At 41.1% G+C, this 27,997-nt stretch overlaps 2 protein-coding genes across 2 annotated transcripts; one reads left to right on the top strand and one right to left on the bottom strand.

Moving 5' to 3' along the window:
* Positions 1 to 292: 292 nt before the first annotated feature.
* On the bottom strand, positions 293 to 27,997 carry LOC116308325 (uncharacterized). Its single transcript, XM_031718718.2, has 2 exons — positions 27,515 to 27,997; positions 293 to 2,142 (listed from the first exon to the last, which is right to left on the bottom strand). The coding sequence occupies exons 1-2, from the start codon at positions 27,960 to 27,962 to the stop codon at positions 1,307 to 1,309; spliced, it is 1,284 nt and encodes a 427-aa protein (XP_031574578.2). The 5' UTR covers positions 27,963 to 27,997; the 3' UTR covers positions 293 to 1,306.
* On the top strand, positions 20,456 to 21,850 carry LOC148907400 (uncharacterized). The gene is made up of 3 exons (XM_089036415.1): positions 20,456 to 20,669; positions 20,922 to 21,149; positions 21,707 to 21,850. Exons 1-3 carry the CDS (start codon positions 20,496 to 20,498, stop codon positions 21,848 to 21,850), a joined length of 546 nt encoding a protein of 181 aa, XP_088892541.1. The 5' UTR covers positions 20,456 to 20,495.

Genomic DNA, 27,997 nt, shown 5'->3' with positions numbered 1-27,997 from the left:
GCTGGAATTTGAAATACGATGCGAGGAATGTGTGACATTTTTTATTGCCACGAGGGTTTCAAAAGCTCCTGAGAGACAAGCGAATCACTTGCTGATCAATACCAGTAATCTTGGTTGTTAACTACTATCGTCGATTCTTCGTGGCGATCCGTCTCATTTTGTGTGTATTGGACATATATAAAAGGAGAGAGTGACATGGTATAATGGAAAGTATTTAGTTTGATAAAGTGATAACACGGTTTATTGGTATATTATATAGTTTTAATCCAATAGTTATTAAATAGTTGTTAAATAAATTGAGATGCCCCAAATGTAAAAAAAACGTTGTCAGCTTGAAAAAGGTTAAATTATGATTATGATGATTATGATTTATATAGCGCCCTTTTCTATGTGGATATAATCAAAGGCGCTTTACATGAAGTTGTGAATGACGGATTGCTTTTTGTGCAATTTACGAGCATTAGAGATGGTAAGTGTGAAGTGGAGGAACTGAGGGTGGTCACTGCCAGGGTTTCTTTTTACGTCCTCAGTGGTTCTTTTATGTCCTCCATTTACTGTAGGTTAGGAAGGGTTAGGAGACAGGGCCTACGGTTTAAAGTCCTTGTCCGAGAAGACTTGAAGGTCTAACCATTTGCAGATATAATTACAAAGGCAGCACCTTCTCCTCAGTTTTTTTAAGACCCTGAGTGTTTATTAATTATAGTAGGGACCTTTAGCTGCAGGACGGCAACGACGACGACGACGGCAAACATACAATAGCGCTAATTGCCCTATTCAATAGATACTCGTTGGAATGTACGAAATACTATGCATCATTGCCGTCTTATGCTGAAAGTAAGACGTGAAATGTCCTATTTTTACGTACTGGAGAGAACGGCTACGCCAAATGCTTTTCTTTGCTGATTTTCGTTATAAGTAAAGCGCTCCCAAAAGATGACATTTCACTCTAAAACGGGGATGCTTATTGAGTAAAGTACTTGGTAAACACGAAATAATAATACAATAGAAGGTTGAAGCGCTTCAATTTCGCCGACGTTGTCGCCCACGTTGCCGTCCTGCAGCTTAAGGTCCCTAGTAGCTAAGGACGACGTGTGGTCTGTGTAAACAAGATAATGAGGCTAATATTATGCTTGTTGCAGTTTTGAAGCTCTTGAACTTTGATTCATGTAAAAGAAAGTGTCGGACCATAAAATAGTCTGCTAGGGTCTTCTAATTATCCTATCAACTTGTATAATTTGTTGTTGTTGTTGTTTACACTAGCATCTATTCCTGCGTGCGCCCCCTTTAATTCAATGCAAGCCTTGTTCTATTTGTTACAGATTAGGTTAGTACTCCATCCAGCTGAAGATGGAATCCTTGCCAGGCAATACTCACCTAGTAACAAGTTATATGTGCAGTGCTCTCGTAGATATTTTTCAGTGAAAACGCCTAAAAATGCTGCGCCAACTCGGCCAACAGAAACACCAACCTCTTGCAGTCTTAAAGCAGTAGCTTTATCATTTGGGCTTGAAAACAGATTGGTTGCACAAATCAGGGATTGAACAGCAGCTATTCCAAATGCAATACCTTGGGTGAAGCATAGCACGAACACGGGGATGACATTAGGGAGGAACCGATGCCACGAGGCCACGACGAAAAATAACATATGAATGACATTGATGACAACTAAAAGTCCAGTATTACGAATCCCGAAGAATTGGTTCATCCATTTCTGACCTGTGCAGCCCAAGATAAAACTTCCCAGTCCTCCAATCACAATCCCCGCATCACTGATCATTCTGTAGTACTGGAAGTGATCTCGGGGGAGAAATGGCGAGGAGGGGAAAGTAAGAGTTGTCAAAACTGCTGTCATGGAAAAATGAATGCAGAAACTCGAAAAATATCCGTAAATAAAGAGAGGAAAGGATTTCACGAGGAGTAGAAATGTCTTGCTTATAAGTTTATCAGCAGTCGTGTCGTGTTTGTCATTGGAGTATTCTTCTTGTGGTAGTTTTGTGTACTGCACAAGTTTGGCTGTCCCTTGTAAGTGATCTTTCAATGGTTCTTTGTCGAGGAGGATGTATATACCAAGTGGAATGAAGCAAATAGGTATGCAAACTGCGATGGTAATACGAGGCGCCACACAAAACCAAGTGGTCAGTCCTGAAAATATAAACATTGAAGGCCTTGTTAGTAAATATGTAAAGTATTCAGTTGAAAAAAACTGACAATTTTAGAAGTTTCTTAAAAATATAATTTCAATACCACTACAGACACTACAAACGATCATTTTTATTTTTTGGGTACGTAATTTAGCCAACATTAACTGCCCTTTGATTTTGAACAAAAGTGAAAAGTACATCAAAAAGCTTCAAAATTGCTTACTATTCGACCGCCAACCGGCTGGCTCACTTTCAGTTGATTGAGCATCGGAGTTTCCCGTGGGAAGTCGTGGTTCGAGTCCCGTCCGGAATAACATGAAGGGTGTTGAAATAAGTGAGGAGAAAGTGCTTCCTTTGTAATTACATCTACAAATGGTTAGACGTTCGAGTGGCTCTGATGACCACGTACAATTGCGGTCTACAAATGGTTAGACTTTCGAGTGGCTCTTATGACCACGTAAAATGGCGGTCCCGTCTCTCCAAACTTCGTCATTCTAACTAATATCAGAGGGACGTTAAAGAACCACTGAGGACGTAAAGAAACCCTGGCAGTGACCACCCTCAGTGCCTACACCTCATACTAATCATCTCATGTTATTATACTCAATGTAAAGTGGTTTTGATTATATATATCTACATAGAAAGGGCGCTATAAAGAAGTCATATTTTTTAAGATTAAATTATGAATCACGTGGTTTTTTTGGACCTGACTGGGTGATAATCATATGCAAACTACTGAGCAGCTGAGTGTTAAGTGAAAACATGTCACATGTCAAAATAGTCTCAAATTATTCTAGCTATCAGCATGCGCTAGCAATGCTTCAGCGGTCGATAGTCATCTGTAGACAGTTATCTGCAAAAACGAGCCTGCAAAGGTCAGCGGATGGCGGTTCTCTGTACTTTTTTTTTAAAAGTATTATTTTGAAACTTCTGGTAGCAAAAATTATTATAAAGTTACAATATTTGTATATCCGTCAATCTAATATTCGAACAATGTATTATAAAACATTTATTGAATTCGTTTTTGATAATATTGGGAATTATCAATGTCTCGGAAAATGCACGGCTTCCGCCAATAACACTTACCTCGACATTGATAATTCCGGAAATCATCAAAACCTCAATAGACTGCATCCAATAATACTCCTATTTCGAGATCTCTGTTGCTCAGGGTTAGCCTTGATTTTGTAGAGAATATTCATATTATTCCAATGAAGGCCCATGGAATTCTAAAGCGTTTATGAGAAGGTGTCAGCAAAAATCGAATAACCGCCGCCAACAGTTAGGGCTGTCCACAAGTTGCTCCGCAACTTTTGGGCAACTTTTCTGATTTCGAGCAACTTTTTCATCTTCGAGCAACTTTTTCACTTCCAAGCAACTTTTGTTCTTCTTTTCAACTTCTACACGAATTCAATACGAATACGCCAATTAACAGGCCCAATAAGAACAAAAAATGTTATTTTTTCACTCCAGTTGTTCAAATCCTGCTTGACAAAAGGCTGTACAGTATTTAAATACACTTTATAAAGCAGTGGTCTTCCTGTGGTAATTTGTAAGTGCGATACAGGTTGTCAGGGGTTGTGAAATCAAAACAAAAGTGCGTACGAAGATGATGAACCGCGAAAAACTAAAATTGGAAGCAAAAATAAAGATTTTTAAGCAAACAAATTTATTGGCAATAAAGGAGAAGATAAAGTTTTATAGACCTAAAGCCAAGACAATGTTAAAAACAGTTTCCTAACAATGGATCCCATATACATATCTGCAAAGGCACGCGAGGCCCTCCAAGTTGGAGGATATTTTGGCCCTCTCAGAGTGTCATTTATTGATATTTTGTTGTTGTTGTTGTTGTTTCATTTTTCTTGGAAATAAAGCAATATTTCGAAAAACAAAGTATGCCCCGATTTGTTTTGGCTATAGGTCTACTTTTTTTGGCCGTTGCGGGAAAATTTCGACTTTGTTTGACTTTTGCTGACATCTTCTTTTATATTGTTGAAGTTATGCATTCATTACTGTAACGTCGGTAATTGCGAACATTTGGACACTGAAAGAGGCTAGCTAATCCTGAGGTAAATGAGTCTGTAATCTAGGAGCACAGCGGTTATTTGGAACTGGAAACTGGTATGTATAGAACTTACCGCAATAAGTAAGTTTATTTGCATGCGGGACCCAATTAAAGCAAATAAGTAACATATCCCCGAATAAATGGCTTCAACATTTTCCTTAGGTCATGATTTCTTTGCATTTGATAGTTTGGATTTGATGTTTTTGGCTGCGCGCCTCGTGAGTACATATAAAAGCTTTCCTTTCCTTTCCTTCCTTTCCTTTCCTTTCCTTTCCTTTCCTTTCCTTTCCTTTCCTTTCCTTTCCTTTCCTTTCCTTTCCTTTCCTTTCCTTTCCTTTCCTTTCCTTTTCTTTCCTTTTCCTTTTTTTTCTTTTCTTTTCTTTTCTTTTCTTTTCTTCTTTCCTCGTTTTTCAAATAGAAGAAATTAGGTAAATATCGTTTTGGGTATCAACTGACGAAGGCACAAAACTAGTTAATTAATTTTTAATTATTGTATTAATTATTTTATTATTTATATTCTATTATGAAAAACTAAAAATAATAATTATTATTATTGTATAAATATAAAAGATACTTCATATCAATCTAGATGCAAAAATACTCCACCAGACCTACGTTTTTTAATTGGAAAATTGAAGTGTTATCGACAAATTGAAGCCAAAAGCCTGAAATAATGTAAGTTAATCATAAATTAGCTTATTACAATTATAATTTCAATAATATATAACGCGTCAATATGAGGAAGTGAATTGCTAATCGTAAATAATATCTAGTATTGTGCGTTTATTGTAAAAGTGTCGTAATTGCTTTTTTTAAATATCTGTAAGAAAAAAAAAGAAAGTTTTGGGTTTTGTTATAATAATAATGATAATAAAAGCTTTATTTAATGAAGGTTAATCTTTCAGTCATGGACTGGTTTACAAAGTGCCTTTCTAAAAATATAAAATACAATATAAAAGCCAAGCTAATAATATATATATTTATAAGATAGCTAGGAGATTTAATATTATCTCAAAAATAACCCAAAACCAACCCCAGTATATACGCATATTGCTAAGAAATAAAGATAAATATTGAATATAAAAGCGAATCATTATTGTCCCCAAAACCAACCCACTATAGTTGAACTATATGTATAAGAGATTCGGATGAAAGACAAAATGAACAATCCGTTGTGTGATTGCGAGATCCCCATTTCACAAGGCTTTTCCTGCTTGGTAGAGTGTAATTTATGTAGCGTACGGTGAAGTTGTAGATGTTCTTAGGAATTTTGGATTGTGCCGATGACCATAAGCCATTTAGTTTTGACAGGGAATAATTGATTACGTTAGTGAAGAAAACCTTGGGATAGCAAATCGTTGTCTAGTTTATGTTCTCGTTCTGTACGAAACGTTTTGATTACCTCTTTTGTCGTTTTGAAGATGTCACAAGAAGATGTTGAATGTCAAGGTTTTTCGAAGATTTAAACTTTACAGAGGGAGGGCAGATGTTTAAGCCAAATTTATTGCAAGGAAGGATCATTACTCAGAATAACAATATAACAATAATAATAACAATAACAACAATATGATAATAATAATATAATATTTAAAGGATTTTCTGTAAAAGTGAGTTTTTAGATTTATTTCAAAAGTGGACAATGAAGTAATATTTGGTCCGGGCCGAAGGGCCATGACCTTAGGATTACAAACCAGCGTTCGGAACGACACAAGTTAGCATCGGAAGCAACGAAGAAGCAACGAACAATCACGAATGTCCTCGAAGTTCTAGCGATCTTACGTCGATGCAATTTCGGAGTATTCGTGATTTATTTATAGCATTCGACTGCATTCGAGACGTTTTCGGCATTTTTAATTTTTATAAGGAATGTACGTGTTTCTGGGGGTTCGGGTTTTTCTTTGGAGTCTCCTTGTGAAAAGCACATGCAAAGTTGAGTACCACTTCAGAAAATCTTAAACTAACAGAATTTCTCTAAGATACTGAACTGAATCATTATCCGATTATCTTGTGCATTTTTACATGTATTTTTTAAAAAAATCGACCGATTTTTGTTGTTTTGACTCGAGCAAATCGTCAAAGCTTCGTGCTTGCTGACGATCACGTCATACGAATTCAGTCCACTTTGCGCTTGAAAATATTACAATATTTGAAATCTCCGGCCCACCAAATACAGCATCATGACTGACATAATACAAAACAAAGAAACAAAAGCCATTGAAAATCATAATTTTGTAAACAAACTGCTCGTCGCAGTAGGTCAAACTTGAAAGTAAGCTTAAATGTTACATTATAAATGTGATTCACAGAATAAGTCATTTAACCTTATCACAATAGGAAAAAATCCAGGTCCCATTTTTCTTGATCCCTGTAAGACTATTCATGCTCCTTATAGTTAAGGTAATGAGAGGTTATTTGGAGAAAATGCTGGAAAACAATGTACTTTAATTTCATTCAGTTATCTGCTTTATATTGTCAACAATAGACCTTATTCGTGGTGTGACAATGTTTTCCCAATTCAGCGTGACAAACCTCTTGGGAAATGAAGAGCTATTGTTTTGAAACTCGTCGGGATATCATCGTTATTCCTTTCGTATATTTTGGGATACTCATGAATTGTTTTGTATCCTTTGGGATACTCATGAATTTTTCGATGAGTAAAAACAAAAAAATGAATCCCCTGGAGGTTCGTCACGCTGAATTGGGAAAACATTGTCACACCACGAATAAGGTCTATTACTCCATAGCTTCTCCTGCGGATTTGATAAAAATTATGAATACAGGAAATGAACTTTATTCATTCCTTGGTAAATCTTCAAGGAAAACGTTTTTAATGTTGTCTAAATTGCCTACTTTGGTGAGAATGTATGATACAGATTTTGCCAACTGTGAAAGTTATACTTGTACCATGAATGCTATTTGCCAAATCGATAATTTTTAGTACTACTGTATGCCATTAACAAAATGCTATCGAAGCTCTCATAGCAGAAAACGTTTAATTCGGTATGTAAATTAGATTTAAAAAACACCATCAAAGACTACAGTTTTTTAACTTGAACAAATCTTGAACTTACTCTTTCTGATGCTAAAGAATTAATAGCAATATATTATACTCTAAGTGACTTTTAATTGTCTTGTAAAGGAAGGCTTATCAGCCCCGCCCACGAACACTTTATTTTTGTATCTATTATTAGTTACGTCATATCCTTAACGTTTCACTTAGTTACAACACGTCTCAATTCCACTTAGCGTTAGTATTAGTGTATGAAGTCGACGAGAACACATCTATTCGTGATCAAAGAGTTTAGAGTAGTTTTTTAGTTATCTTTGTTGGAGCAATAACCTATATCTTAACCTCGGCAAGCGGGACTGTTATGTAAGTACGCTTTGTTTCTCATAATAAGTTATAGTTTAAAATGCATGATTGGAAGCCCACTATACCTATGGGAGTAGTATAGGGGATGGGGGTTCTAGCGCAACGACCACCGGAGGATTACCCGCCTAAAGTACCTCCTGAGATTTACACCAGTTTTACCCGCATCCCGTGCTGAGGGTTCCAGCGCAACGACCACCGGAGGATTACCCGCCTAAAGTACCTCCTGAGATTCGTACCGCGATTACCCGCATCCCGCGTCTATGTAAGATATGTTAGTCTATATATGGAGTGCGAAGATTGTAAGAGAACTTTTAAGAAAGAAGTGGACTTAAAGAAGCATTTGAAGATGAAGTCGAAATGTATGAGCAGCTATGATTGTGGATGTGGTAAGAAGTTTGAGACTAAGGTTAAATTGTTTTGGCATTGTCAGGATTGTGAGTATGACTACGATGATCTGAAAAGGGTCTGGAATTAGGTATAAGATATTTCCTATTATATAGATGGAATCCCAAAGCAATTTCGAAACGGTGTCAATACCCGGTAACGGTGAGATTGATGTTAGACAGTTTTGGCGTCAGTCAGAAAGGAAGGTCAAGAGAACGCTTCGAAAAGGTATAGAAGAATTAGGAGCCCTGAAAGCAAGCATAATGGTAGAAGTGAGTCTATCAAAAGATGAGGTAACGACGACAGCAATGCTGCGATCAAAGTCGCTGGTTATATTAGAGTCCACGAATTTGGATAGGTCACTCAGCGAAGCCTTAGAAGCAATAATGGAGTCGCTGTCTAACTACACGAAAGAAGGATCAGGTTGGACAGTGGAGGAGGTAGAAGGTATGGAGGTTAGCATGGCAAGGTACGTACCAATACGAGGAGGAAGTTACGTGCCCCTGCCGGTGTGGGTAGAAAGGAAGAAAGCCATAGTCAACGTAAAAAATGACGACAACCGCTGCTTTATGTGGGCAATACGATCCGCACTGTATCCAGTAGATAAGGATCCATGTAGGATAAGTAAGTATCCCACAGACGATTTAGAGTGGGATGGTGTGGAATTTCCCATGCAGTTGATAGACATCCCCATATTTGAGCAGGAGAATGACCTAGCAATTAACGTTTATGGAGTCAGAGACCAAACGATAGTACCACTAGTGTTGTCAAAGAGTAAAGGAGAACGAATACACCTTTTCTACCACGGCGGACATTATTCGTGGGTTAAACATATTAGCAGACTGTTTTACAGACACACCAAACACAAAGGTAAGAAATACTTCTGCGATTGCTGCTTATTATCCTTTACCAGCGTTAAAGCTCTAAAGGATCATGATGAAATATGTCGCGGAGTAGAAGAAGTGGCGCAACGGATCCAGATGCCCACAGATAAGAACCTATCCTACTCAGACCATCAAAAGCAGATGCAGGTGCCTTATGTGATATATGCAGACTTTGAAGCGTTGATAACTAAGGAAAAGCAGAAAAGTGGTGCCACGAATAAGGTGGGATTACACGAGATTTGCTCCTTTGGTTACATAGTAGTCAGATCAGACGGTAAGGCTAACCCTCCTGTAATTTACCGAGGTAAGAACGCAGCTAATAAATTCCTAGAAGCATTGCGAGAAGAGGAGGGGAAGATTAGAGAACAATTAAGACGTCCAAAGAAGATGGAATTTACCAAAGAGAACCAGGAGGCTTTTACCAAGGCAAAGAAATGCCACATTTGCCAACATACGCTTCTTCAGTTTGGAAGAAGAGCCAAGAAAGCGTGGGACGAAGATGGAAAGTATTTAGGAGAAGCTCATTTTAAATGCGGGAAGTATGCTAAGAAGGGTGAGAAGCCGGGAAAGCCCTCCACGCATTGCATTCACTGCCACAAAGCATTCGTTGAGGATTTCTATGTGGATAAGGTTAGAGATCACTGCCACATCACGGGTAAATACAGAGGAGCGGCTCATTGGAAATGCAACATAAACTTCAAAGTAGACCCAGAAATGGAAATACCCGTATTCTTTCATAATTTAAGGGGTTACGACAGTCACTTACTCTTACAAGGAACGGACGGCTCCGAAGTAAAGTGCATACCCAACAACAAAGAAAGGTACATGTCCGTAACTGTAGGCAAGCTGAAGTTCTTAGACTCACAGCAGTTCATGGCGGACTCCTTAGCAAACTTGGTTAAATACAACACGGAGTTCCCCATTTCCAGTCAATACGGCGCGGAAAGGAAAGGAGTCTACCCATACGAATACATGGATTCCTGGGAGCGATTCGAAGAGCCCCTACCACCCAAAGAGAGATTCTACAGCACCCTAAACGAGTCTGGTATAAAGGACGAGGAGTACCAGCATGCGTTAGATGTGTGGGAAAAGCACTCCTGTGAGAATATGGGAGACTACCACGACATCTACCTACGTTCAGACGTAGTGCTGCTCGCGGATGTTTTCCAAAGCTTTCGAAAGATGGCAATGGAATACTACGGGTTGGATCCAGCGAACTTCTACACGGCTCCTGGACTTAGTTGGAGTGCGCTTCTAAAGAAGACAAACGCGCAACTGGATTTCCTAACGGAATACGACATGTACCGCTTTATGGAAGACGGTATCCGCGGCGGTGTTTGCGGACCCAGCAGACGATACGCCCGCGCGAACAATCCCACGGTGGAGTACGACCCGGAGAAGCCAACCACATACATCTTATACTTAGACGCAAACAACCTCTACGGTTGGGCAATGTCGCAGTACTTACCTGTACGCGACTTCGAATGGGACAACATAAAGCCCATAGAGTTTTACCTAAACGTAGGTAAAGAAGACGACAAAGGTTACGTGCTGGAGGTGGACCTGGAATACCCAGAGCACTTGCACGACGCGCACAATGAGTTCCCATTAGCACCAGAAGCAATAGAAATACCATTTAAGCAGCTGAGTCCGCTGCAGAGGGAAATGTGCCCTGGCTACAAACCCTACAGGAAGCTAACGATGAACCTGATGGACAAGAAAAAGTACGTGGTGCATTACCGCAACCTGCAGTTCTATGTGCGCCACGGCTTACGCGTGAAGAAGATCCATCGCGTTTTGAAGTTCACGCAGGAACCATGGATGCGCTCCTACATTGACTTTAACACACAAAAGCGTACGCAGGCAAAGAATGACTTCGAAAAGAACCTGTTTAAACTAATGAACAATAGCGTATTTGGTAAGACAATGGAGAACATCCGCAAGCGCGTAAGCATAAAGATAGCCAGCACCAGAGAGGAAGCAGAAGCATACGTATCACAGCCTGGATTCGTTAGATACGTAGAAATGTTAAACTTCTACGTGATTCACATGAAGAAAGCGAATCTATTCCTGAATAAACCCGTATACACGGGGTTTACAGTGTTAGACCTATCAAAGCTGCTCATGTATGAGTTTTACTACGACAAGCTAAAACCGAAATACGGCGATAAGTGCCGCCTCTTATACACCGACACCGATTCCTTGATACTAGAGGTGCAGACGGAAGACATTTACGAAGACTGTGTTCCCGACATCGATGAATACGACACCAGTGATTACCCACGCGACCACTTTCTTTACTCCCCTAAAAACAAGAAAGTAATCGGAAAAATGAAGGATGAGATGAAAGGAAAACCCATCGTGGAATACGTGGGTCTGAAACCTAAGATGTACAGCGTGCTAAAGCTGGACGGTGTAGAAAAGAAAGCCAAAGGCGTAAAAAAATACGTGGTTAAGAAGGACATTACGCACGAGTCCTACTTGAAGGTACTGCGTACGCGTAATTAACAGCGACATAAGATGAACAGCCTGCGCAGCTATGGTCATCAGATACATAACGTCACGCAGGAGAAGGTGTCACTGTCTGCATTTGACGGTAAGAGGTGGATGTGTGATGATGGTATTCATACGATAGCATTCGGACATCACACGATAAGCAGTTCTTCCATGACGAACCCACGAGTGGGACCATCATAAAGATAATACAAGATGGGCTGACCCTTCTTAGCTATCGCACTTCGGATCTGGTAAGTTTCCAAAGACCAATTAGGATCCGTAGCTCTTTTGGATCCTCCTTCTAATTCACCCGGCTCATAGAGATATCGAACCGTGACATTACCTAATCTTTTTTCATGGGGGAAGACCGCCCTTGAACTTCTGACGAAGGACTTGTGTTCCACGTGTTTCTTTTTTATGGCATCTTTGGGTTTCATTCCCGTAGCCCTGGCCGCCTCGTTGTTCAAAGCCGCGACGACCTGGGGGAGCCTCTGAGTCCATTCCCTGTTGCGTTTGGAGGGATCTTCCAGCTCTTTCCAATACTGGTATCCAAAGAGACGCTCAGCCAAGGTTTTATTAAATCTTTCGACGATGCTCTGACCCCTGTGGTACTCAGCTTTGGCTCTCCTAATTTTAGTGTCGTGGTCTTTCAGGGTCTTAGTAACCACGCCCATGAACTCCGTTCCCGCATCCACTTGCAACAGCTTAGGCCATTTCAAGACGCGCTTATAAATCCTACCTAGGGCTTCTGCGACTTCCCCAGAATCCTTGCTGGTTATGGGTTCGGCGTCCTTGTATCTGCTTGCGATATCAACTACGGTCAAAGCGTACCTATAGGTCTTCTTTCTCACCTTGTCGTGCGGTAAGAAGAGCAAATCCGCCTGATGAACTTCATTAGGGGTATTTACGGTAAAGCTGGGCCTGGGAATGTACTTGGGCACGGGAAGATAAACCTGCCAGAGGGTTTGTTTTCTTAGCCAGTTCTTAGCCGTTTCTTCTGATACCCTGGCCGCGGTCGCGAGTTTCTTGATGGCCGACGCTCCTTTCCAATAGCCTTCAGGCCCATAGTAAATCCTTTTAAGTTTGTCCTCTACGCGGCCCATTATATGAATTCCAAAACAAGATTGATCTTACGTCCGTTAAAATCCACCGTCTTTCCGTCCACTTTAATGGTGATGTTTATGCTTTCTACCAAATTAGATAAATCATAGCTTAAAGAAATGGGAGTGTATTCTACCAGGTCAAATGGATTACCTTTGGGTAGAAACTTGGACATAAGAGAAGACTTTTCTCCATTGTTGTAACTATGGACTAAATCGCAATAGACTTCGTAAGAGGATGCAACTTTCCATTTTACATCATATGTACTGCCGCTATTTATCGTGGTACTAGTAAGACCCAGGAGTTCTACCAATGAACTGTCCTTTAAATTGACGCTTCCATTATTTTTCTTAAATGTCATTTCATGGGGTAATCCTGTGGTAAGAGTATATCCATGCTTTGCTAGCTCCTTAGCCAGTGTTATAGGTGTGTATTGGGAATCTGGTATTTTTGGTTTGGCGGCATTGTCAACGACAGAGCCATCAATTAAATTATACCAAGAATTGTACAAAGAGCAACTAACCAACCGAACCCTTTCCGCGCGGATGGGAGGATTCAGATAAGTGGTAAAGTCATTCTTGTCGCTTTCCAAAAAGACGATCATTATATTAGATACGTCAAGGCCACGCCTCCTGCCAGCCCTGCGACTCCTACGAAGACCAACTCACTATTTTTTTGTTTCTTAGAAGGCTGGTAGTAATTCTTAAAGTCAGGCTTCTTTAACACCACTGTTGGGTGCGCCTGCGAATAAAGTTTGAAGGCGTAGTCTGTGTTTTCGAAGTTCTTATCCGCCTGCATTTTGTCTTGGTAATTCTTATCCAACCAATCCCTGTAGGCTTGTCTTTTTTTATTCCAAGCCGCCACGTCCCGCTGATATTTTTCCAGCGCTAAGTCGTGCCTTTTTCTTTCGGCGTTAGATTCTGCGTTTTTATCACCGCTAACTAATTTATCCAGATATCTACCGCCATAATTAGCTCCTGTAAATGCTAAAGCTGCAATAACTCCACCTGCGACTAAGCTAACCATTATATGTTAGGCAGGTACTTTTCCTTTCGTAGGTAATCCTTTAGCAAGATAGCCCCGCCAACGGCAGCGGTCATTTTAGTGAAATTAGCGAAGCTCTTGCTTGGGTCTTCAGTAAAGTCTTCTTTGAGCGCTTTCTTACCTACCCAACCAATGCCCGCAACAATAGAGGTAATGATAGCTGCTTCTTCAACAGTTTTCAACAACGCGGTCGACATTATATTACAAAGCGAGAAGGTCATCATTCCATTTCAGGGATTTTGCTTTTTTTAACCTCTACAGGTGTGTGATATGTTGGGATTTCCAACTTTACTTCTGGCTTCATATTCCGCCATTGTAAGTAAAAGCTGCCTGCTGCTATAGCAACTCCTAACGCGCCGATGACATAGCCGGGATTCCAAAAGGATTCGCTTTCGTCCTCCACCTTTTTTTCTTTTTTACCTTTATTCTTTCTGTTCATCTCCGCTAGCTTCTTTCCCGCGGCAACTCTGCCTGCAGATTTAGGCTTGGTAATCTTCTGCTCCTGAGGTTGTTCTTCGGTGTCGCTCATCTTATATCTAAGGACTTGAAGGACTTGACAAGTAACTTGACGGCGACTTGACAATGACTTAAGGATGACTTAACTAAGTACTTAAGACGACTTAACGATGACTTGACTAAGTACTTGAGAATGACTTAAGACGACTTGACTAAGTACTTGAGAATGACTTAAGACGACTTGACTAAGTACTTGAGAATGACTTAAGACGACTTGACTAAGTACTTGAGAATGACTTAAGACGAATTGACTAAGTACTTGACAATGACTTAACTAAGTACTTAAGGATGACTTGACGGCGACTTAACTAAGTACTTAAGGATGACTTGACTAAGTACTTGAGGTGACTTGATTATCAGCAAGTGCTACATGAAAGACCTTTTCGACTTCTCTGTCCTTCTTGAAGTCCTTCCAAGATGTTCCAAAGGAACCTAGTACCTCTTTCAAGTCAACGTGCTGAGCTACGTGCAAAGCCGCAGAGGCGACTGCCATTAACTTACCGCACTTCAAAGACAACCACCCACAGGTTATTTTAAGTTCTTGGGATATTACATAGTCATCTCTTATGTCCTTCCGCAGTTGCTCCACATCGTCTATGGGCAGTGCAAGTCCAAGCAATTTAGTCGCAAGTCGGATAGCGGAGTCTGCGACGGCGTCCGTGGTCTTACTTGCAAGGGCAGCCTCGTACCTCTTATGGAACTTTTTGACTTCCTCTTCTGACAACTTGTTAACTTGCTCATGGGTAAGTTCCTTACCTATCATTTCTTTACACTTCCCCGAAGACACAAGGATGTTGAGTTGTTCCTTGAGGTTACTTTCGTCTAACTGTGTGGGGACTTCATCTAAGAGCTGCTCAATCTCCATATACATTAGGAGTTAAAGCTCTTTATTGAATACGGAAACCTCAAAGAGAAGATCATCTTGGAATGTTGATGCGTCTTTAATTGCCGCATGTATCCATGTAACTGTTCCTTGCTTATTTCACCGCCGTAGTCGCTTAAGATGGTTTCCAGGTCAGACTTACTGGGTGTATAAAATACGACCAGGGAGCCTATGTTTTCCCTGAAGGGTTTAGAGACGCTGGTAAGCTGCTGCGAGAGCAACCAAACGCTAATATTGTCGTGTCTACCGCTGAAGGCAAGCTTCACTAATTCGGAAGTGCGTCTTTTTACGTCGTCCCCACAGGCAATGTCATCCAGTATGAGCAAAGTCTGTGCATTTTTAGGGAATTGTTTGTGCCAAAACTTCAAATGGTTAGATAACTCATTAGGATCCAATATGTCCACGAAGAAGTCGTCATCTTTCACTCCTATGCCTTCCCAGGTGCGGGTATTTACGTAGGTGGGGCATAATAACACAACGTAGTCGAAGCAATATCTAAAGGGTCCTAATAGCTGTTCCACGACAAATTGTGTCTTTCCGCAGCCGGTGGGTCCTACTATCAGAGCATTACAAGGTATGTGATCTGGGTTCATATATAGATGGAACCAGTGGAAGCAATGCAAAGAATCGTAGCCAACGCAAAAGATAAAAAAGACACCATAGAAATGCAAAGGGAGGAGATAGATCGGTTAAAAGAGCGCGTGCAGGAATTGTACGATGAAATGTGTGGTCTGAAGCGTGCAGAACGGTTTGGTGCGCTGATAACGATGGTTGGTTGGGCTGCGGAGTCCATCAAGGACTTCATGAGATATCCTCCATAGAACCTCATCGTCGTCGCTGCTGGCGTAGCATTTCCGCCTTCTGTAGCAGCGCATCTTTCATACGCATTTCAGCATAGCAACTGAAAGTACGTGCTTGTGATGGATCGTATAAGCACTGCCACAAGTGTTGTTCCTTCCTGACGCAGCCGCACCTATCACAAGTGTCGTTCCAGTAGTCTACGTTCTCCCAGGCGACCTTTTCAAATGTGACGTCGAAGTTCACAAAGAGGTCGTCTATTTCTTTTTTCTGGTCGTTTAATTGCCTTACCGTGTCGATTGGACAACAACGTTCTGCTACGTCACCATGCTCTTCGCAGGCGACTTCTGAAAGGTCGTATCGTTTACATCTGTATTTGTGCCAGGCATCTTCAAAGGATGCGTTGCAGCTTTTGCAAATAGATTTGAGGCAGACTCTGTGTTCCATGTGGTATGCTAGTGCTTGAGGAGAGCTTAGTACCTTGTTGCATTCTTCGCAAGTAAGGTTGTGTGCGTTGTTTCGGCGACAGACTTTGTTTTTGACGTGGTAGGAACAAGCTTGCGCGGTAGCAAAGGTCTTATTGCAATGTTCGCATGTCGTTTCTGTCGCGCGTTGCTTAAAGCAGACCTTGTTTTTGACGTGGTAGGAACGAGCTTGGCTGGTCGTAAAGGTCTTATTGCAATGTTCGCATGTCGTTGCTGCGCGTTGCTTAAAGCAGACCTTGTTTTCGGTGTGATAGTTAAGTCGCTGTAAGGAACTGAATCGTTTGTTGCAATCGTTGCACGTCATTATAGTAGAGTGTTCTTTATGCCTTATTAATGATCCTACTTCGTTGTTGCTGATAGGGTAGGGTCTCTTAAGGCCTTTAGTTTTAATGATAGGGTATTATTTCTTAATGTTTTGAATGTTATTAGGCTAATATTCTTAGGGTCTTTAGTTTTAATGATAGGGTATTATTTCTTAATGTTTTGAATGTTATTAGGCTAATATTCTTAGGGCCTTTAGTTTTAATGATACCTTATTATTCTTTAATGATATCTTATTAACATTACTTAATATAATAAATAAAAAGAGGATAATATGAAGGACCCTAAGATAAGTCTTTACGTAACGTATCCTAAGAAAGAATAATAAGATATTATTAAGATCTCCTTACATCAAAGTTAAGGCGCAGGAGCCTGGAAGGAATTCTAGTTACCCTTTCAATATATGGACTGCATTACATGTGAACTACCTGCCGACTGCATAATTCGTGAGGAGAAAAAATACACCTGTCCTCATTGTAATAAGGTATTCCCCGAAGGATCCTTTGTTGGGCATTGGTGTCCCACAGATCCTAAAACACAAAGAGAATCTGTAAGTATATGGAGCGACTGCGATACCGTCCCATAAGCACCCTTTGCGGTGACTGCGGTCAAAAGCTGTCCACCCTCCAAGCCTTACAATATCACCGCGACAACAAAGTCTGTCTAAATAACTACTGCCGCCGCTGTGATGAGCCCTTCTTTGAAGAGAACTGGCATAAGTACCGCTGCCGCCGTTACCACCTAGAAGGTATTGCCTGCGAAACCCACGGTGACATAGCCGAACGCTGTTGTCCCCTTGAAACCTCCCGGGCGCTGACAAAACGTAAGAAGGAAATTGACCAAACCTTCGTAGGCTTTGACGACGTTGAGGGCGTTAAATGGGAGGACAGGGAACACTGGGAGGCTATTTGCGATCGCTGCGGCTGTCAACGGAGCGGACAACATATTTGGTGCTGTCTATACGACGGACCACGTCCTTTAGACCATTACCTGGCGGTACGAAAGGCTTGGAAAAATGAGAAAGATATATGATTCCTCAAATCGCAGCATTCGTAGGAGGCGTCTTAATTACCGTATCCGCTTACCACATGACAGAAAAAATGAGGTCCGCCGTAGCAGACCAATACTTAACCGCCCATGAGGATGACTTCTAATCGCAAAGAGGATTAGCATCCACCTTCCTTTCTACGTCGAACTTCCATCGACCGTTAACCTTACCATAGCTGCGTATGTGTGTGAATTCCTCACCTTGAAGGACATACCTCACGCAGTCCGGTGCCCATAGCGTGCACTCTTTACCTTCGTATTCCAAGACCAGTCTTAAGCGACTGATGTCTTCGAACACAACGTAATTTTTTATTCTGTATGAAATGCCTTGGACTAATTCACGCCAGTGTGTCTGTTCAACTATCATTATATCTATGAAATATTCTTTGGTGAGTGTGTAAAGTTTCCTGCGTCTTAAAAGACTTAACGCACCAAGGACAAGGCACGCGAATACCTTCCGCGTAATAGTCAATCTCCCTGCAGATAAGGTCATAGTCGTTGCACACCATAGTTAGATAGCCATTCATCTCGTATTGCGCTAGTAACGCCTCTTGTTTTGGGGATAATACACCGTTGCCCTTAGGTGTCTTCAACTCCAAACATAACCCATTATGTTTTTTATGTGCATTGAGGATTAAGATGTCAGGCTGTCCCGCCTGATACCCTTTCTGCCAACATACTATTCTTTTAGAGACTGAGTCCTGTAATTCTCCAAGACCTGGTGCGAGCAGTAGGATAGGGTGAAACCGACGTATGTAGTCTATGACTTTCTTATGCAAGTCAAACTCGTTTTCTATTTTGAATACCAACTTGTTAGGGCCGTCAAACCGCCTTTCGATTTCGTATTTACCTGTCTTTCTTAGCGTAGGGAGAACGTCACCCAACACCCATTTCCTGAACTTTTTTGCTTCAACCTTTTCGGATCCGAATATCAATTCATAAAGACCTTCCTCCGTCAAATACACAGTATTGGGTTGTGCGTTAAGGGTGTCGGTCAGACTGACACCCTTTATAGACCTCAAAGTTACCTTGTTTTCCTCTGAGACGTGTGCTCTGGCTGCGTCCCTAGAGTTAACGTAACCCAACGCCAAGGCCACTTCCTTTGCTTTGAAGTACAGTTTATTGCCTTGCACTATGCATTGCAGTTTGTTGTTGTTGTTTTCAAATACACGAAGCATTATATACCAGCAATATTTTTATCTTTTTTCAATATGCAATGCTCTTTATTTGATTCATTTCTACACTCAACTGGGCGTCAGAGACCACAAAGACGTATGCGTTGATCTTGTCTGAGTTGCCTGCACTAGTGTTTAAGTCACGCTTGATTTCCAGGGTAATGCCGTCCTGGGTATTTACCAGACGCAATCCCTGCCCATGTAAATCCTCGTCGTTGGTGGTTCGCATGTCAATCCACAATGCATACTTATCGGTAAAGAACTCGCCGGGTGCAACTTGATCTCCAAACTTTCTTTTTATTTCCCTGTAGATGTCTGAGGGCTTCATTCCCTGCGAATACACCTTATTTGGAACTCCATTGATGCTAATCCCGACGTTGGTGATGTTGGGGTTATGAAAGGCTTCAGAGTCGCGCTTACCGGCTTCATAAGGTTTGATAAATACCAACATCAGCCCTGTAAGACTACGACGTGGTAAATTAATGCTCTGAGTAATTACCGCGTCTGTCTTATCCAGGAAACTAAAGGTTTTGTACATTACCGCGTGGTCGTACAAGAAAGCCTTTCCGGAGCTGTATTCCATGCCAGCGCTGCGTGCTAAATCTTCGGAATGTATGGTTTCATACTGCAATTCCAGGTTGGTAATGGCATATGGAGGAATACTTCCCGACAACGCAGTGCTTAACCCGCCAATGATGTTAGTTATGTTGGCTAAGGTCACTTCAAACTGCAACTCACTCAACTGTCTAGGATAATAAACCCCGTGGCTGGTAATAGCCTCAAAGTCCAATGGTATTACGTATTTAGTACCATAGGCTGTCTTAATGGCCTTTGCATCTGCCACTGCGGTTTCTCCGCTGCCGTCAGTAGGTTGTGTCTTGGTAGGAGTCCTAACCTTACGTAAGATTGTGCTACCAATACCCTGCTCTATCTTTTGTGCCCTTTCGAATGCAGTCAACCACAGATCTTTGTAAGTGGTGTATAAGTCATAGTTGTTTAAGTCTAAGAGGGATTCCCCGGCAAACTTTACTCGCATCTTTGAAACAATGTTGCGACCAAGATTGTTAACGATAATCCTTTCATCTGCGACTGTAGGTTGCACCGTCAAATCAAACCTTAACGCCAGGGTGCCAGGAACTAAGACTAGGTTATCCGTTAGTCGGGGAACACCTACGTACAGCGTTTCTCCAGGTTTAGCGCTGCTGGGGGTAAAGGTGACCCTGTGAAAGGTGCGTTCTGCTTTCAGTCCGCCAACCTGCTTAGGTAATATATTGGGGTTTAACTTTGAGCTTATCATATATAATGGAAGTAGAAGGAACGGATTTCGATCCCCTTACTGAAGAAGGTCAAGTCGATATTAACGACGAAGAATACGACGCATGGACTAAAGGCCTGGAAACCGACCCCTTAATCTACGACGCAGCCTTACACGATAAATATGGTAGTAGATGGAAAAGCGCCAAGGCCACCTTAAATCGCATGTGGCAATCAAGACACCACGGCAAACCCATCCCTGAGTACTTGGAGCTTCAAAACATGGGTGAAGCAACCGCGCGGGAAACTGTAGAGTGGGCACTGCAAGAGCTAAATGAGCGTTATTCCCGTTTCGATGCTGACGACGTAAGGCTCACAGAACGCGGAAACAAAGTCCTCATAAGCGTCCAGGACCTGAGATATCCTGACAAAGACCGCTGGACGAAACCACAACCCCTCTTCGATAAAGATGGTGAAGTTAGGGGTGACGTCTCAAGATTAAAAGGCTTCCAGCGTGCCACTAGAAGCATGTTAGAAAGGTTGGAAACCCTGAATGAAAAGGTCGCGCTAGAAAAGCGCGTTGAGGGACTACAAGAAACGTTGGAAGAAAGGGAAGCAGATTATATGCGACAAAACCGACTACTCCTTGATGCTCAAAAGAGAGAAGTTGACGACAAAAACCAAAGAATAATGGAAATGAGAGAACAAAGAAACAAAGCCCTACGCGATAGGGACCAAGCTCAAAAGGCCTTCGAACTTGCCTTGCAAGACCTAGACATAAGCAAGGAAGAAGCTAAGAACTTACGTACCACCATAGCTACCTCTTTAGAGGAACGGCGGCAGTTGGTTGCTGAAATCAATGCTAAAGAAGAACAAATCCGACAAAGAGATCAGGCTATAGAAGACCTGGAGGGACAAATAGAGCGGCAGCAGGAAATAGTTGCAGATCAAACTCGCCCCGAAGAGGAAAGGGAAGCTGCTCAAAAGGAAGTAGAAACCCTTCAGGAGCGCCTTGCAGAATTACATACGCAAAAGGAAAACCTGGAAAGAGAATTGGGGCTTACCACCAAGGAAAAGGTAAAAAGAGCCCTTTTGAAGTATGGTATTCCACTGGCATTCGCGGTCGCTATTTCGAGCGTAGTAGGAGTTATCCTATCCGCGCTTAAGGCTACAGGCGCAGGCGTAAAAAAATTAGGTAATGGACTAACGGCCTTAGGAAAAAAGATGGCAGCCGGTTTGCCTGGGCTGCTGGGTTCGGTCGTTTCCTTGGCACTTAGGGCCGGCGGAGAACTATTGAAGTTTGTGGGGAATAACATTTGGATCTTGGTCGTTGCTATTGGCATGGTACTCTTAAAGGAGATAAAGGGTTAATCTTGTCCTTATGTATTACTGGAGGCTTATCGTCGTCGGGAGTCCGAGGTGTCCTCAACTGGGGATAAGTAAAGATAGTATTCGCACCACCTTGATAATGCGGAACTAAAGGTATGGCGGTCATAGTAGAAATAGACTTATGATTCCAAATAGCATCATGTGGACGAATATCACTCCCATAACTAGTATTCATTCCGACCGCACCGAGATGCTTATCAGTGATACGATCGCTTGGGCGAATGTGTAGCCTCGCGTGTTGACAGTTGACTATCATGTGAAAAGTCACCGGCGTCTTGTTCTCGAATGACATCTGCGGAGGCTCAAACGTAAAATGCACCGAATGTCTATTGTCATCTCTTTCTCTGTAGGGTAGCAATGGATGGTCATTCTCATCGACGATTCTAAACCCAGCATTGCAGTCATTAAACACATTAACGTTAATGGTGCATATGATCATACCAAGACCCCCAACCTCTACCTGTATACCGGTATCATACCATTCATCACCATAGGACAAGGTTTCCTCGAGATAAAAGAAAAACGAATCATCCTTTAGATGTGGATTCATATATTTAAAGACTCAGCACCGTAAGGGGGCTAATGGTTGCGTGATTATAAGTTGCATCTCTTTGATCTTCTATGCTATTTACACAAACGCTCCCGGTGTCATCTACACGCATTTGTAACTTTACCTTCCCATGGCAATCAGTAACCATGTGTAAAGTCCAAACCGAGAGATTCTCGTCACTACTCGTTGGCGGCTCTACGGAAAAATGTACAGGCTCTCTGTTATTATCTTTTACGCGCATGGGCTGCAGTACGCCGTTGTCGTCGCAGAAACGAAATCCTACGTTAGCATGACTACTCGTGCCAATGCAAATACTACAAAGGATCAACTTCTTTCCTGAGTAGTTCAGATCTACAGACATCCCCGTGACATCAACCCAAGATGCCTGGGTGTATTTTTTCTCACCTGTGTAAGTTGTATAAACACAATCTACTCCAGCCATGTAGGGGTTGTTCATCGCCATATATAATAACTCAAACCAATGCTTGCAGCTGCTAAGCCGGCTTTTAGTAAGTTATGGTTATATTCCTCGGGTATCGTAGGCATAACATGAGCCTTCTTTGATGGTTTCTTTGGCAGCACCTTTTCTACCTCTTTTTTTGGTTTCTCTACGAAGTGAGGAATGCTCTTGGTCATGTCAGAGTTCACATCATTCACCCCAAACTTCATGTCCTTGGTAGCTCGCTGCAGCTTATTGTTATAACCCACAACGGAATTGGTGTTAATAACCAAATTACTTGGCATTAACCAACAACCAGGTGACAAAGCATAATCCAGTCGTACTTTAGACTGCTGCACCGCCAATTGATATCTCTGCACCGACTTGGATATGTCATTTTCTATTATTGCAGACTCAAATAAAGTTAGGAATTCTTCTTGTGTTTCCCGCGAAGCACCTTGGGATCCAATGATGGGGCTGCGGGTATTTACCTGCGCTCCTAAGATACAGTACACGAATGCTTCAATGCTGCGGTTGATCCTGGCTAGGTTCCTTAAACCTTTTCCTTTCATCAACACGAATGGATCCCAAGTGCCTAGGTAGTTCGATTGAATTCTGGTAATTAAAGAATTATTACTCTTATCACCACCCATATCACCGAACTCTAACTCACCACTTGGGTATTTTTGATGTCCGTAGTCGGCTGGCTTCTCACCGTTGGCACCCCAAACGTAAACTATACCCAGCCCATGCGTCTTACCCTCTTTGTAACGAAAATCTTTTTGCTGTGGTTTGAACTCATTAATTAACCTTTCCAGGGCTGCGGCGTCATATCGATTATTCATTGGATTAAATGCCTTATCTCCCGGTAAAGGTACATTAAGTTCCTTCAACAGCCTCCTAACCGTAAAGGCAACGTGAAACCGCATAAATGAAATGTGGAACATGTCCGCGGCAACGCCACAACCTTTAGTGGCGGCCCAGACAGCAAAGTTTAACTGCTGTGGCCAATATCGCATATTGGGTCCTGCTAACCATTCCCTGGCCTCTTTACCCGACGTATGCTTTAACATCGTATCCCCATAGATATTCCTTACTACTACGTCAAATGATTGCTTACCCACTGAAATCTTCAGGAACGTTACCATCGTTTCAAATTCGTTTACACCACCTTCAGCATCGTAAAATGGGTAATCTTCCTTGCTCATTAATAAATCCCTTGGGAAATTAGGCTGTACAACCGGTAAATGCTTCACCTGATCGACCAGCGTAGGTTTTAAATCCTCATTGCTGTACATTCTTTCACCGTTATAGTAAATACCATCGGGTCTTCTTTCGAACTTACTAGCACCCGCATGTGGAAACCTTTTCCTAAATTCTCTCCAATTCCAGTATTTTTGGTTGTCCTGTATATCATTCCCAAAAGCGTCGTACATTATATATATATAATGGATGTTATAGCATCAGCACCTCCGCTCTATCCTGATTTACCTAATGAATTGAATGCCGAGAACTTTCGTTTGAATAAGGTAAATCTAATCCTGGCTTACTTGGAAGGGCAAACGAAACACTATGAAAAAGTCCGAAAAAAGTATGTCAGAGCCCGAAGCATTTTACATAAAATCGCAATAACTTCCGGCTCCATGTCCGTGGCGTTAACAGGCACTGGCGTGGCTACTTCGCTTACTGGACCTGGGGTAATCGTTGGAGTTCCTTTAGCTAGCGTCGGCGCCGCCTGCGGCATCGTTTCCGCTGTTACAACAGGCATTATGAAACAGTTGTCAAGCAAAATATCCAAGCATGACACGACAATAGCTCTGTCAAAGGCTAAAGTAAATACTATCACTGACCTTGTTTCAAAGGCTTTGTGTGACAGAAAGATAGATGATGTAGAATTCTCGCTTATTCTAGCTGAAGAGGAAAAGTATGAGAAATTAAAGTCGGATGTAAGAAATAAAAAAACAATTGTAAGAGATCTTTCCGAGGAATCTCGCAAAAAGATCTACCAAGAAGCAAAAGAAGAGCTTCAAAGAAAACTCGCTCAGTAAAGATTTGCTTTGAAAAGAGTGTAACAGGATTCTATTTACATATTGAACGCCGGCTGTCATATGCAAATTGACTAAATTACATCATCGCCTTGGAATCCATTCTAACAGGGGGTGGTTGGGGTCAATTTTGTAAAATATTTCATAGATTACATCAGGGTAATAAGGAATATCCTTATTCAGCTGACAAAACATCCACTCGGCTCTGCTCATATCAGAAACCTCAGGAATAGACTTACCGGTAATTTCAGACAAAAGATAGGGAATAGCTTTGTAATATTTCCCTAGCTTTAATTTTTCTAGCGTTTTCCGCAGGCTTTGTGGCGTTGGCTCTTCTAAGTGGCCTATAATTCTTTCCATTACTTCGTTGTCTAAATATACTGGCTGATGACCTTGAATGTAGCTCATCCAGTCTCTGAAGTATTTTATTCTTTTGTATGGAGTCTTCTTACGACCTCCATTAGCGTAATACTGCTCTTTGGTAGCATTTGGTACGGCATTACGAATATTCTTACCACACTCGTAACACTGTGCTGACGTGTCGTCTTCTATTTGCATTTTTTTACCACAACAAATATACTTATTTGGCTTAGTAGGTACAAACTTGGGTTTTAAGCACTTTATACAGAAGTCATAAACAAACTCTTTACAATCTTCGCACTCCATATATAGACTAACATATCTTACATAGACGCGGGATGCGGGTAATCGCGGTACGAATCGAGGGGGGTACTTTAGACGGGTAATCCTCCGGTGGTCGTTGCGCTGGAACCCTCAGCACGGGATGCGGGTAAAACTGGTGTAAATCTCAGGAGGTACTTTAGGCGGGTAATCCTCCGGTGGTCGTTGCGCTGGAACCCCCATCCCCTATACTACTTATGGGTGTGTATTATATGTTATCACTTTACACCTAAGGGCCTATAAGTTTATGCTACATTTATAGTATTTTATTCTCAATGTAATTCATCTACGCTAGAATATTATGTTAGTTTTCTATGTTTATTGTGATTCTCTTTATCATTCTTTGTTAAGCATGTATTTCCGTAATGGTATGATTGGAATGTTATGCAGGTTTCTAGTTTAGTAATTAAGTCATGCCCTTTGTATCATTTAACTCTAGTTTACGACAAGTTCTTGGATTGTAATAAACTTCAATTCGTCGTCAAGTGCTGTCCGTAAAATTATTCCCGAAATCTCCTCAATTACTCGTAAGCCCGTTCACGTGCGATAAAGTCGTCGTATCATTCGTCCGTGTCGGCATTTACATGTCTGTTGATATGTATATACCAATATATATGTATATGCATATATATGGGAAACAATGTCGTTTCGCTGTCTATCAATGCAATTCTTTCTCGAATTTGAAGGATTCCAATGGATCTTTTAATAAAACAAGCATTAGTCTTAACTGCTTCTGTCTCTAGTATCTACACCAAAAAAATTGTGAAAAAAAGCTAAAGCCCTCGGGCGACGCCATGTTTATTTATACAAAAGCACAGGAAGCCCAGCTCTTGACAAAGGAGCCAAATCTCCTTGAGCAGAACTTCAAAGGTGAAGCAAACAACAAGCAAATCGCCGTATTGGATAAAGAATATAGTCAGCGAAGCAACTTGAACAGTAAATATCTAAGTTTAACTTTCTTGTTAAAAATCCTGATTCATTTGTTTGTTTTACTTTATTCAATAGTCGTAAAATACGATTCGATTTTACACAAATAATCATTTGTGTTATCGTACAAGCGATTGTGAACATCGGTTTGAATTACGTATGGAGTTGCACGTGCTTAGTAGAAGACGAGGTAAATACTCTTGGTGACTGTGGCATACTAGAAAAAGTTACCTATTTTATAAATGTACATGAACATAATGATGTTTTAGTGTCAATAAAAGTACTGTATTCTTTAGAAATTTATCTAAAGAAAAAAACAGCAAGCAGAAGTCACGCATGTTTGAATATTAACTATAACAAGATCACGTAACGCAATCACTGCGCGTCTGTACTACACATATTTCATTTTCTTCTTGTAGGCCTACTTTGGGGTGCACAGTCGCCCTATGCCGAGGCACCATTAGGTGTTATTCGCTAATTTTGTAGAAACATTGTCTAAATGTTGGGCGGCATAGAGCAACATTGAGCAACATTTGGCAGTATTGATATTGGGAAATTTTAGATCTTACTACGGTGTAGTATAGTAAAGTGGAAGAGCACAGTTCAGTATGGTAAAGTATAGTTGTGCGGTACAGTACACTATAGCAGTATAGTTCACAATAGTAGTACAGTAGAGTACAGTATGTTAGTACGGTACATACAGTGTAGTACTTACAATATAGTTGTAGAGATTAATTTTAAATAAATAATAGGATTACATGTACATTGGTGGGCAGATAGGGTGGGTTGTAACTTATCATTTTTATTTCTTTATCTTTTCTCTGTTAGTACCAGTTTTTTCATTAGTGGGTTGGATGGGTCAAGGTATATGCACTTATTTCTCAATTGACATTGTTTTCTTTGTTATTCACAAGGCTTTATTTTTATTATAGCCCTCATTATAAATGCGAGGTCAATATATAGTTATTAACCCGGTTAATAACTATATATAGACCGTTCGCATTTATAATCAGCAACATTTGATAGAAAACCTTCTTAATTGATAAATAAAATACTTAATTACCTCGAACGTCGGCAATAGGCCATAACATCCCTCGGGCCTGCCTGCGGCCCTTGGGATGTATATGGCTTATTGCCTCCATTCTCGGTAATTAACTCTAACATAGATATACATATAGATATATTTCATTTAGGGGTAATATATAGGTTAGATATAAATTAGTGGATGGATTATTTTAGTTTATGCAGCATTTGCATGATTAAATTTTCAGTATATCAAATATACTACAAAAAGTACTCCTCTACTGTACAAAACGTGAATGCAAATCTTCCCAAAATCACTGACCTAAATCTTAATACAACATAGACATGACCGTGAAGCCATTTTGGCTCTTGTTCTAATAGTAGCAGGTAAATAATTCCATTCTACAGAGGCAGCATGCGTAAACGTTCTAGATTTAAAAAAATCACTTCCTCCAACCAATAATTAAGCTTATTTTGTATAATGTAGACTCACCTGTATAGCCAAGCGAAGCCAAAAATAGTGAGCACTGTCTACCATTTTGATAAGCATTGGCAAGCAGAGCGGCTGTCTCGAAGTATGAAAGTGTTGTCACAATCGTTATTACCGCGAATCCATTAGCCAATCCAAGTACAGTTACTCCAGCAATTCGCACTCTCACATCATCAATTAACACTAACAGCAGTATCGATGCTAACATTAATATAGTGAGAAGAGCAAAGGATAAATGGAATGTTATCCTATTGATGATCACTGGGCTCACTACCTTGGCGAGGATATCAGGAATCGAGAAGGCTATGAGTAAGACAGTCGTTGACCAAAGAGTGCCAGCGAGAATGTCGTCTACTGCTATCCATATCACCACCATCGGAATAATGTTGGCTGACAAGCCCATCAAAAAGAAATAAAATGTGCTAAGCTGTTGCCTTCTTAGAAAGGACATTGTTTGCGTGTTAATGTTCTTATATTTTAGGGTGT

This window comes from Actinia tenebrosa, unplaced genomic scaffold (assembly GCF_029948245.1).
Source record: "Actinia tenebrosa isolate PJP-AT-01 unplaced genomic scaffold, QUT_ActTen_1.0 PGA_scaffold4__44_contigs__length_22323623, whole genome shotgun sequence".
NCBI classification, from domain to species: Eukaryota; Metazoa; Cnidaria; class Anthozoa; order Actiniaria; family Actiniidae; genus Actinia; species Actinia tenebrosa.
Note: the sequence above shows the minus strand (reverse complement) of the source record. Positions and strands in the feature narration are given on the sequence as shown.

Excerpts from the sequence above, each read along its gene's own strand:
- LOC148907400 (XM_089036415.1), top strand. The coding sequence starts at position 20,496 with ATGTTAGAAAGGTTGGAAACCCTGAATGAAAAGGTCGCGCTAGAAAAG. Across the intron at positions 20,670-20,921 it reads AAAGAATAATGGAAATGAGA|CGCCCCGAAGAGGAAAGGGA; the intron begins GAACAAAGAAAC and ends GCAGATCAAACT. Across the intron at positions 21,150-21,706 it reads TTAAGGCTACAGGCGCAGGC|GGTAGCAATGGATGGTCATT; the intron begins GTAAAAAAATTA and ends CTTTCTCTGTAG.
- LOC116308325 (XM_031718718.2), bottom strand. The coding sequence starts at position 27,962 with ATGTCCTTTCTAAGAAGGCAACAGCTTAGCACATTTTATTTCTTTTTG. Across the intron at positions 2,143-27,514 it reads GGCTTCGCTTGGCTATACAG|GACTGACCACTTGGTTTTGT; the intron begins GTGAGTCTACAT and ends TTATATTTTCAG.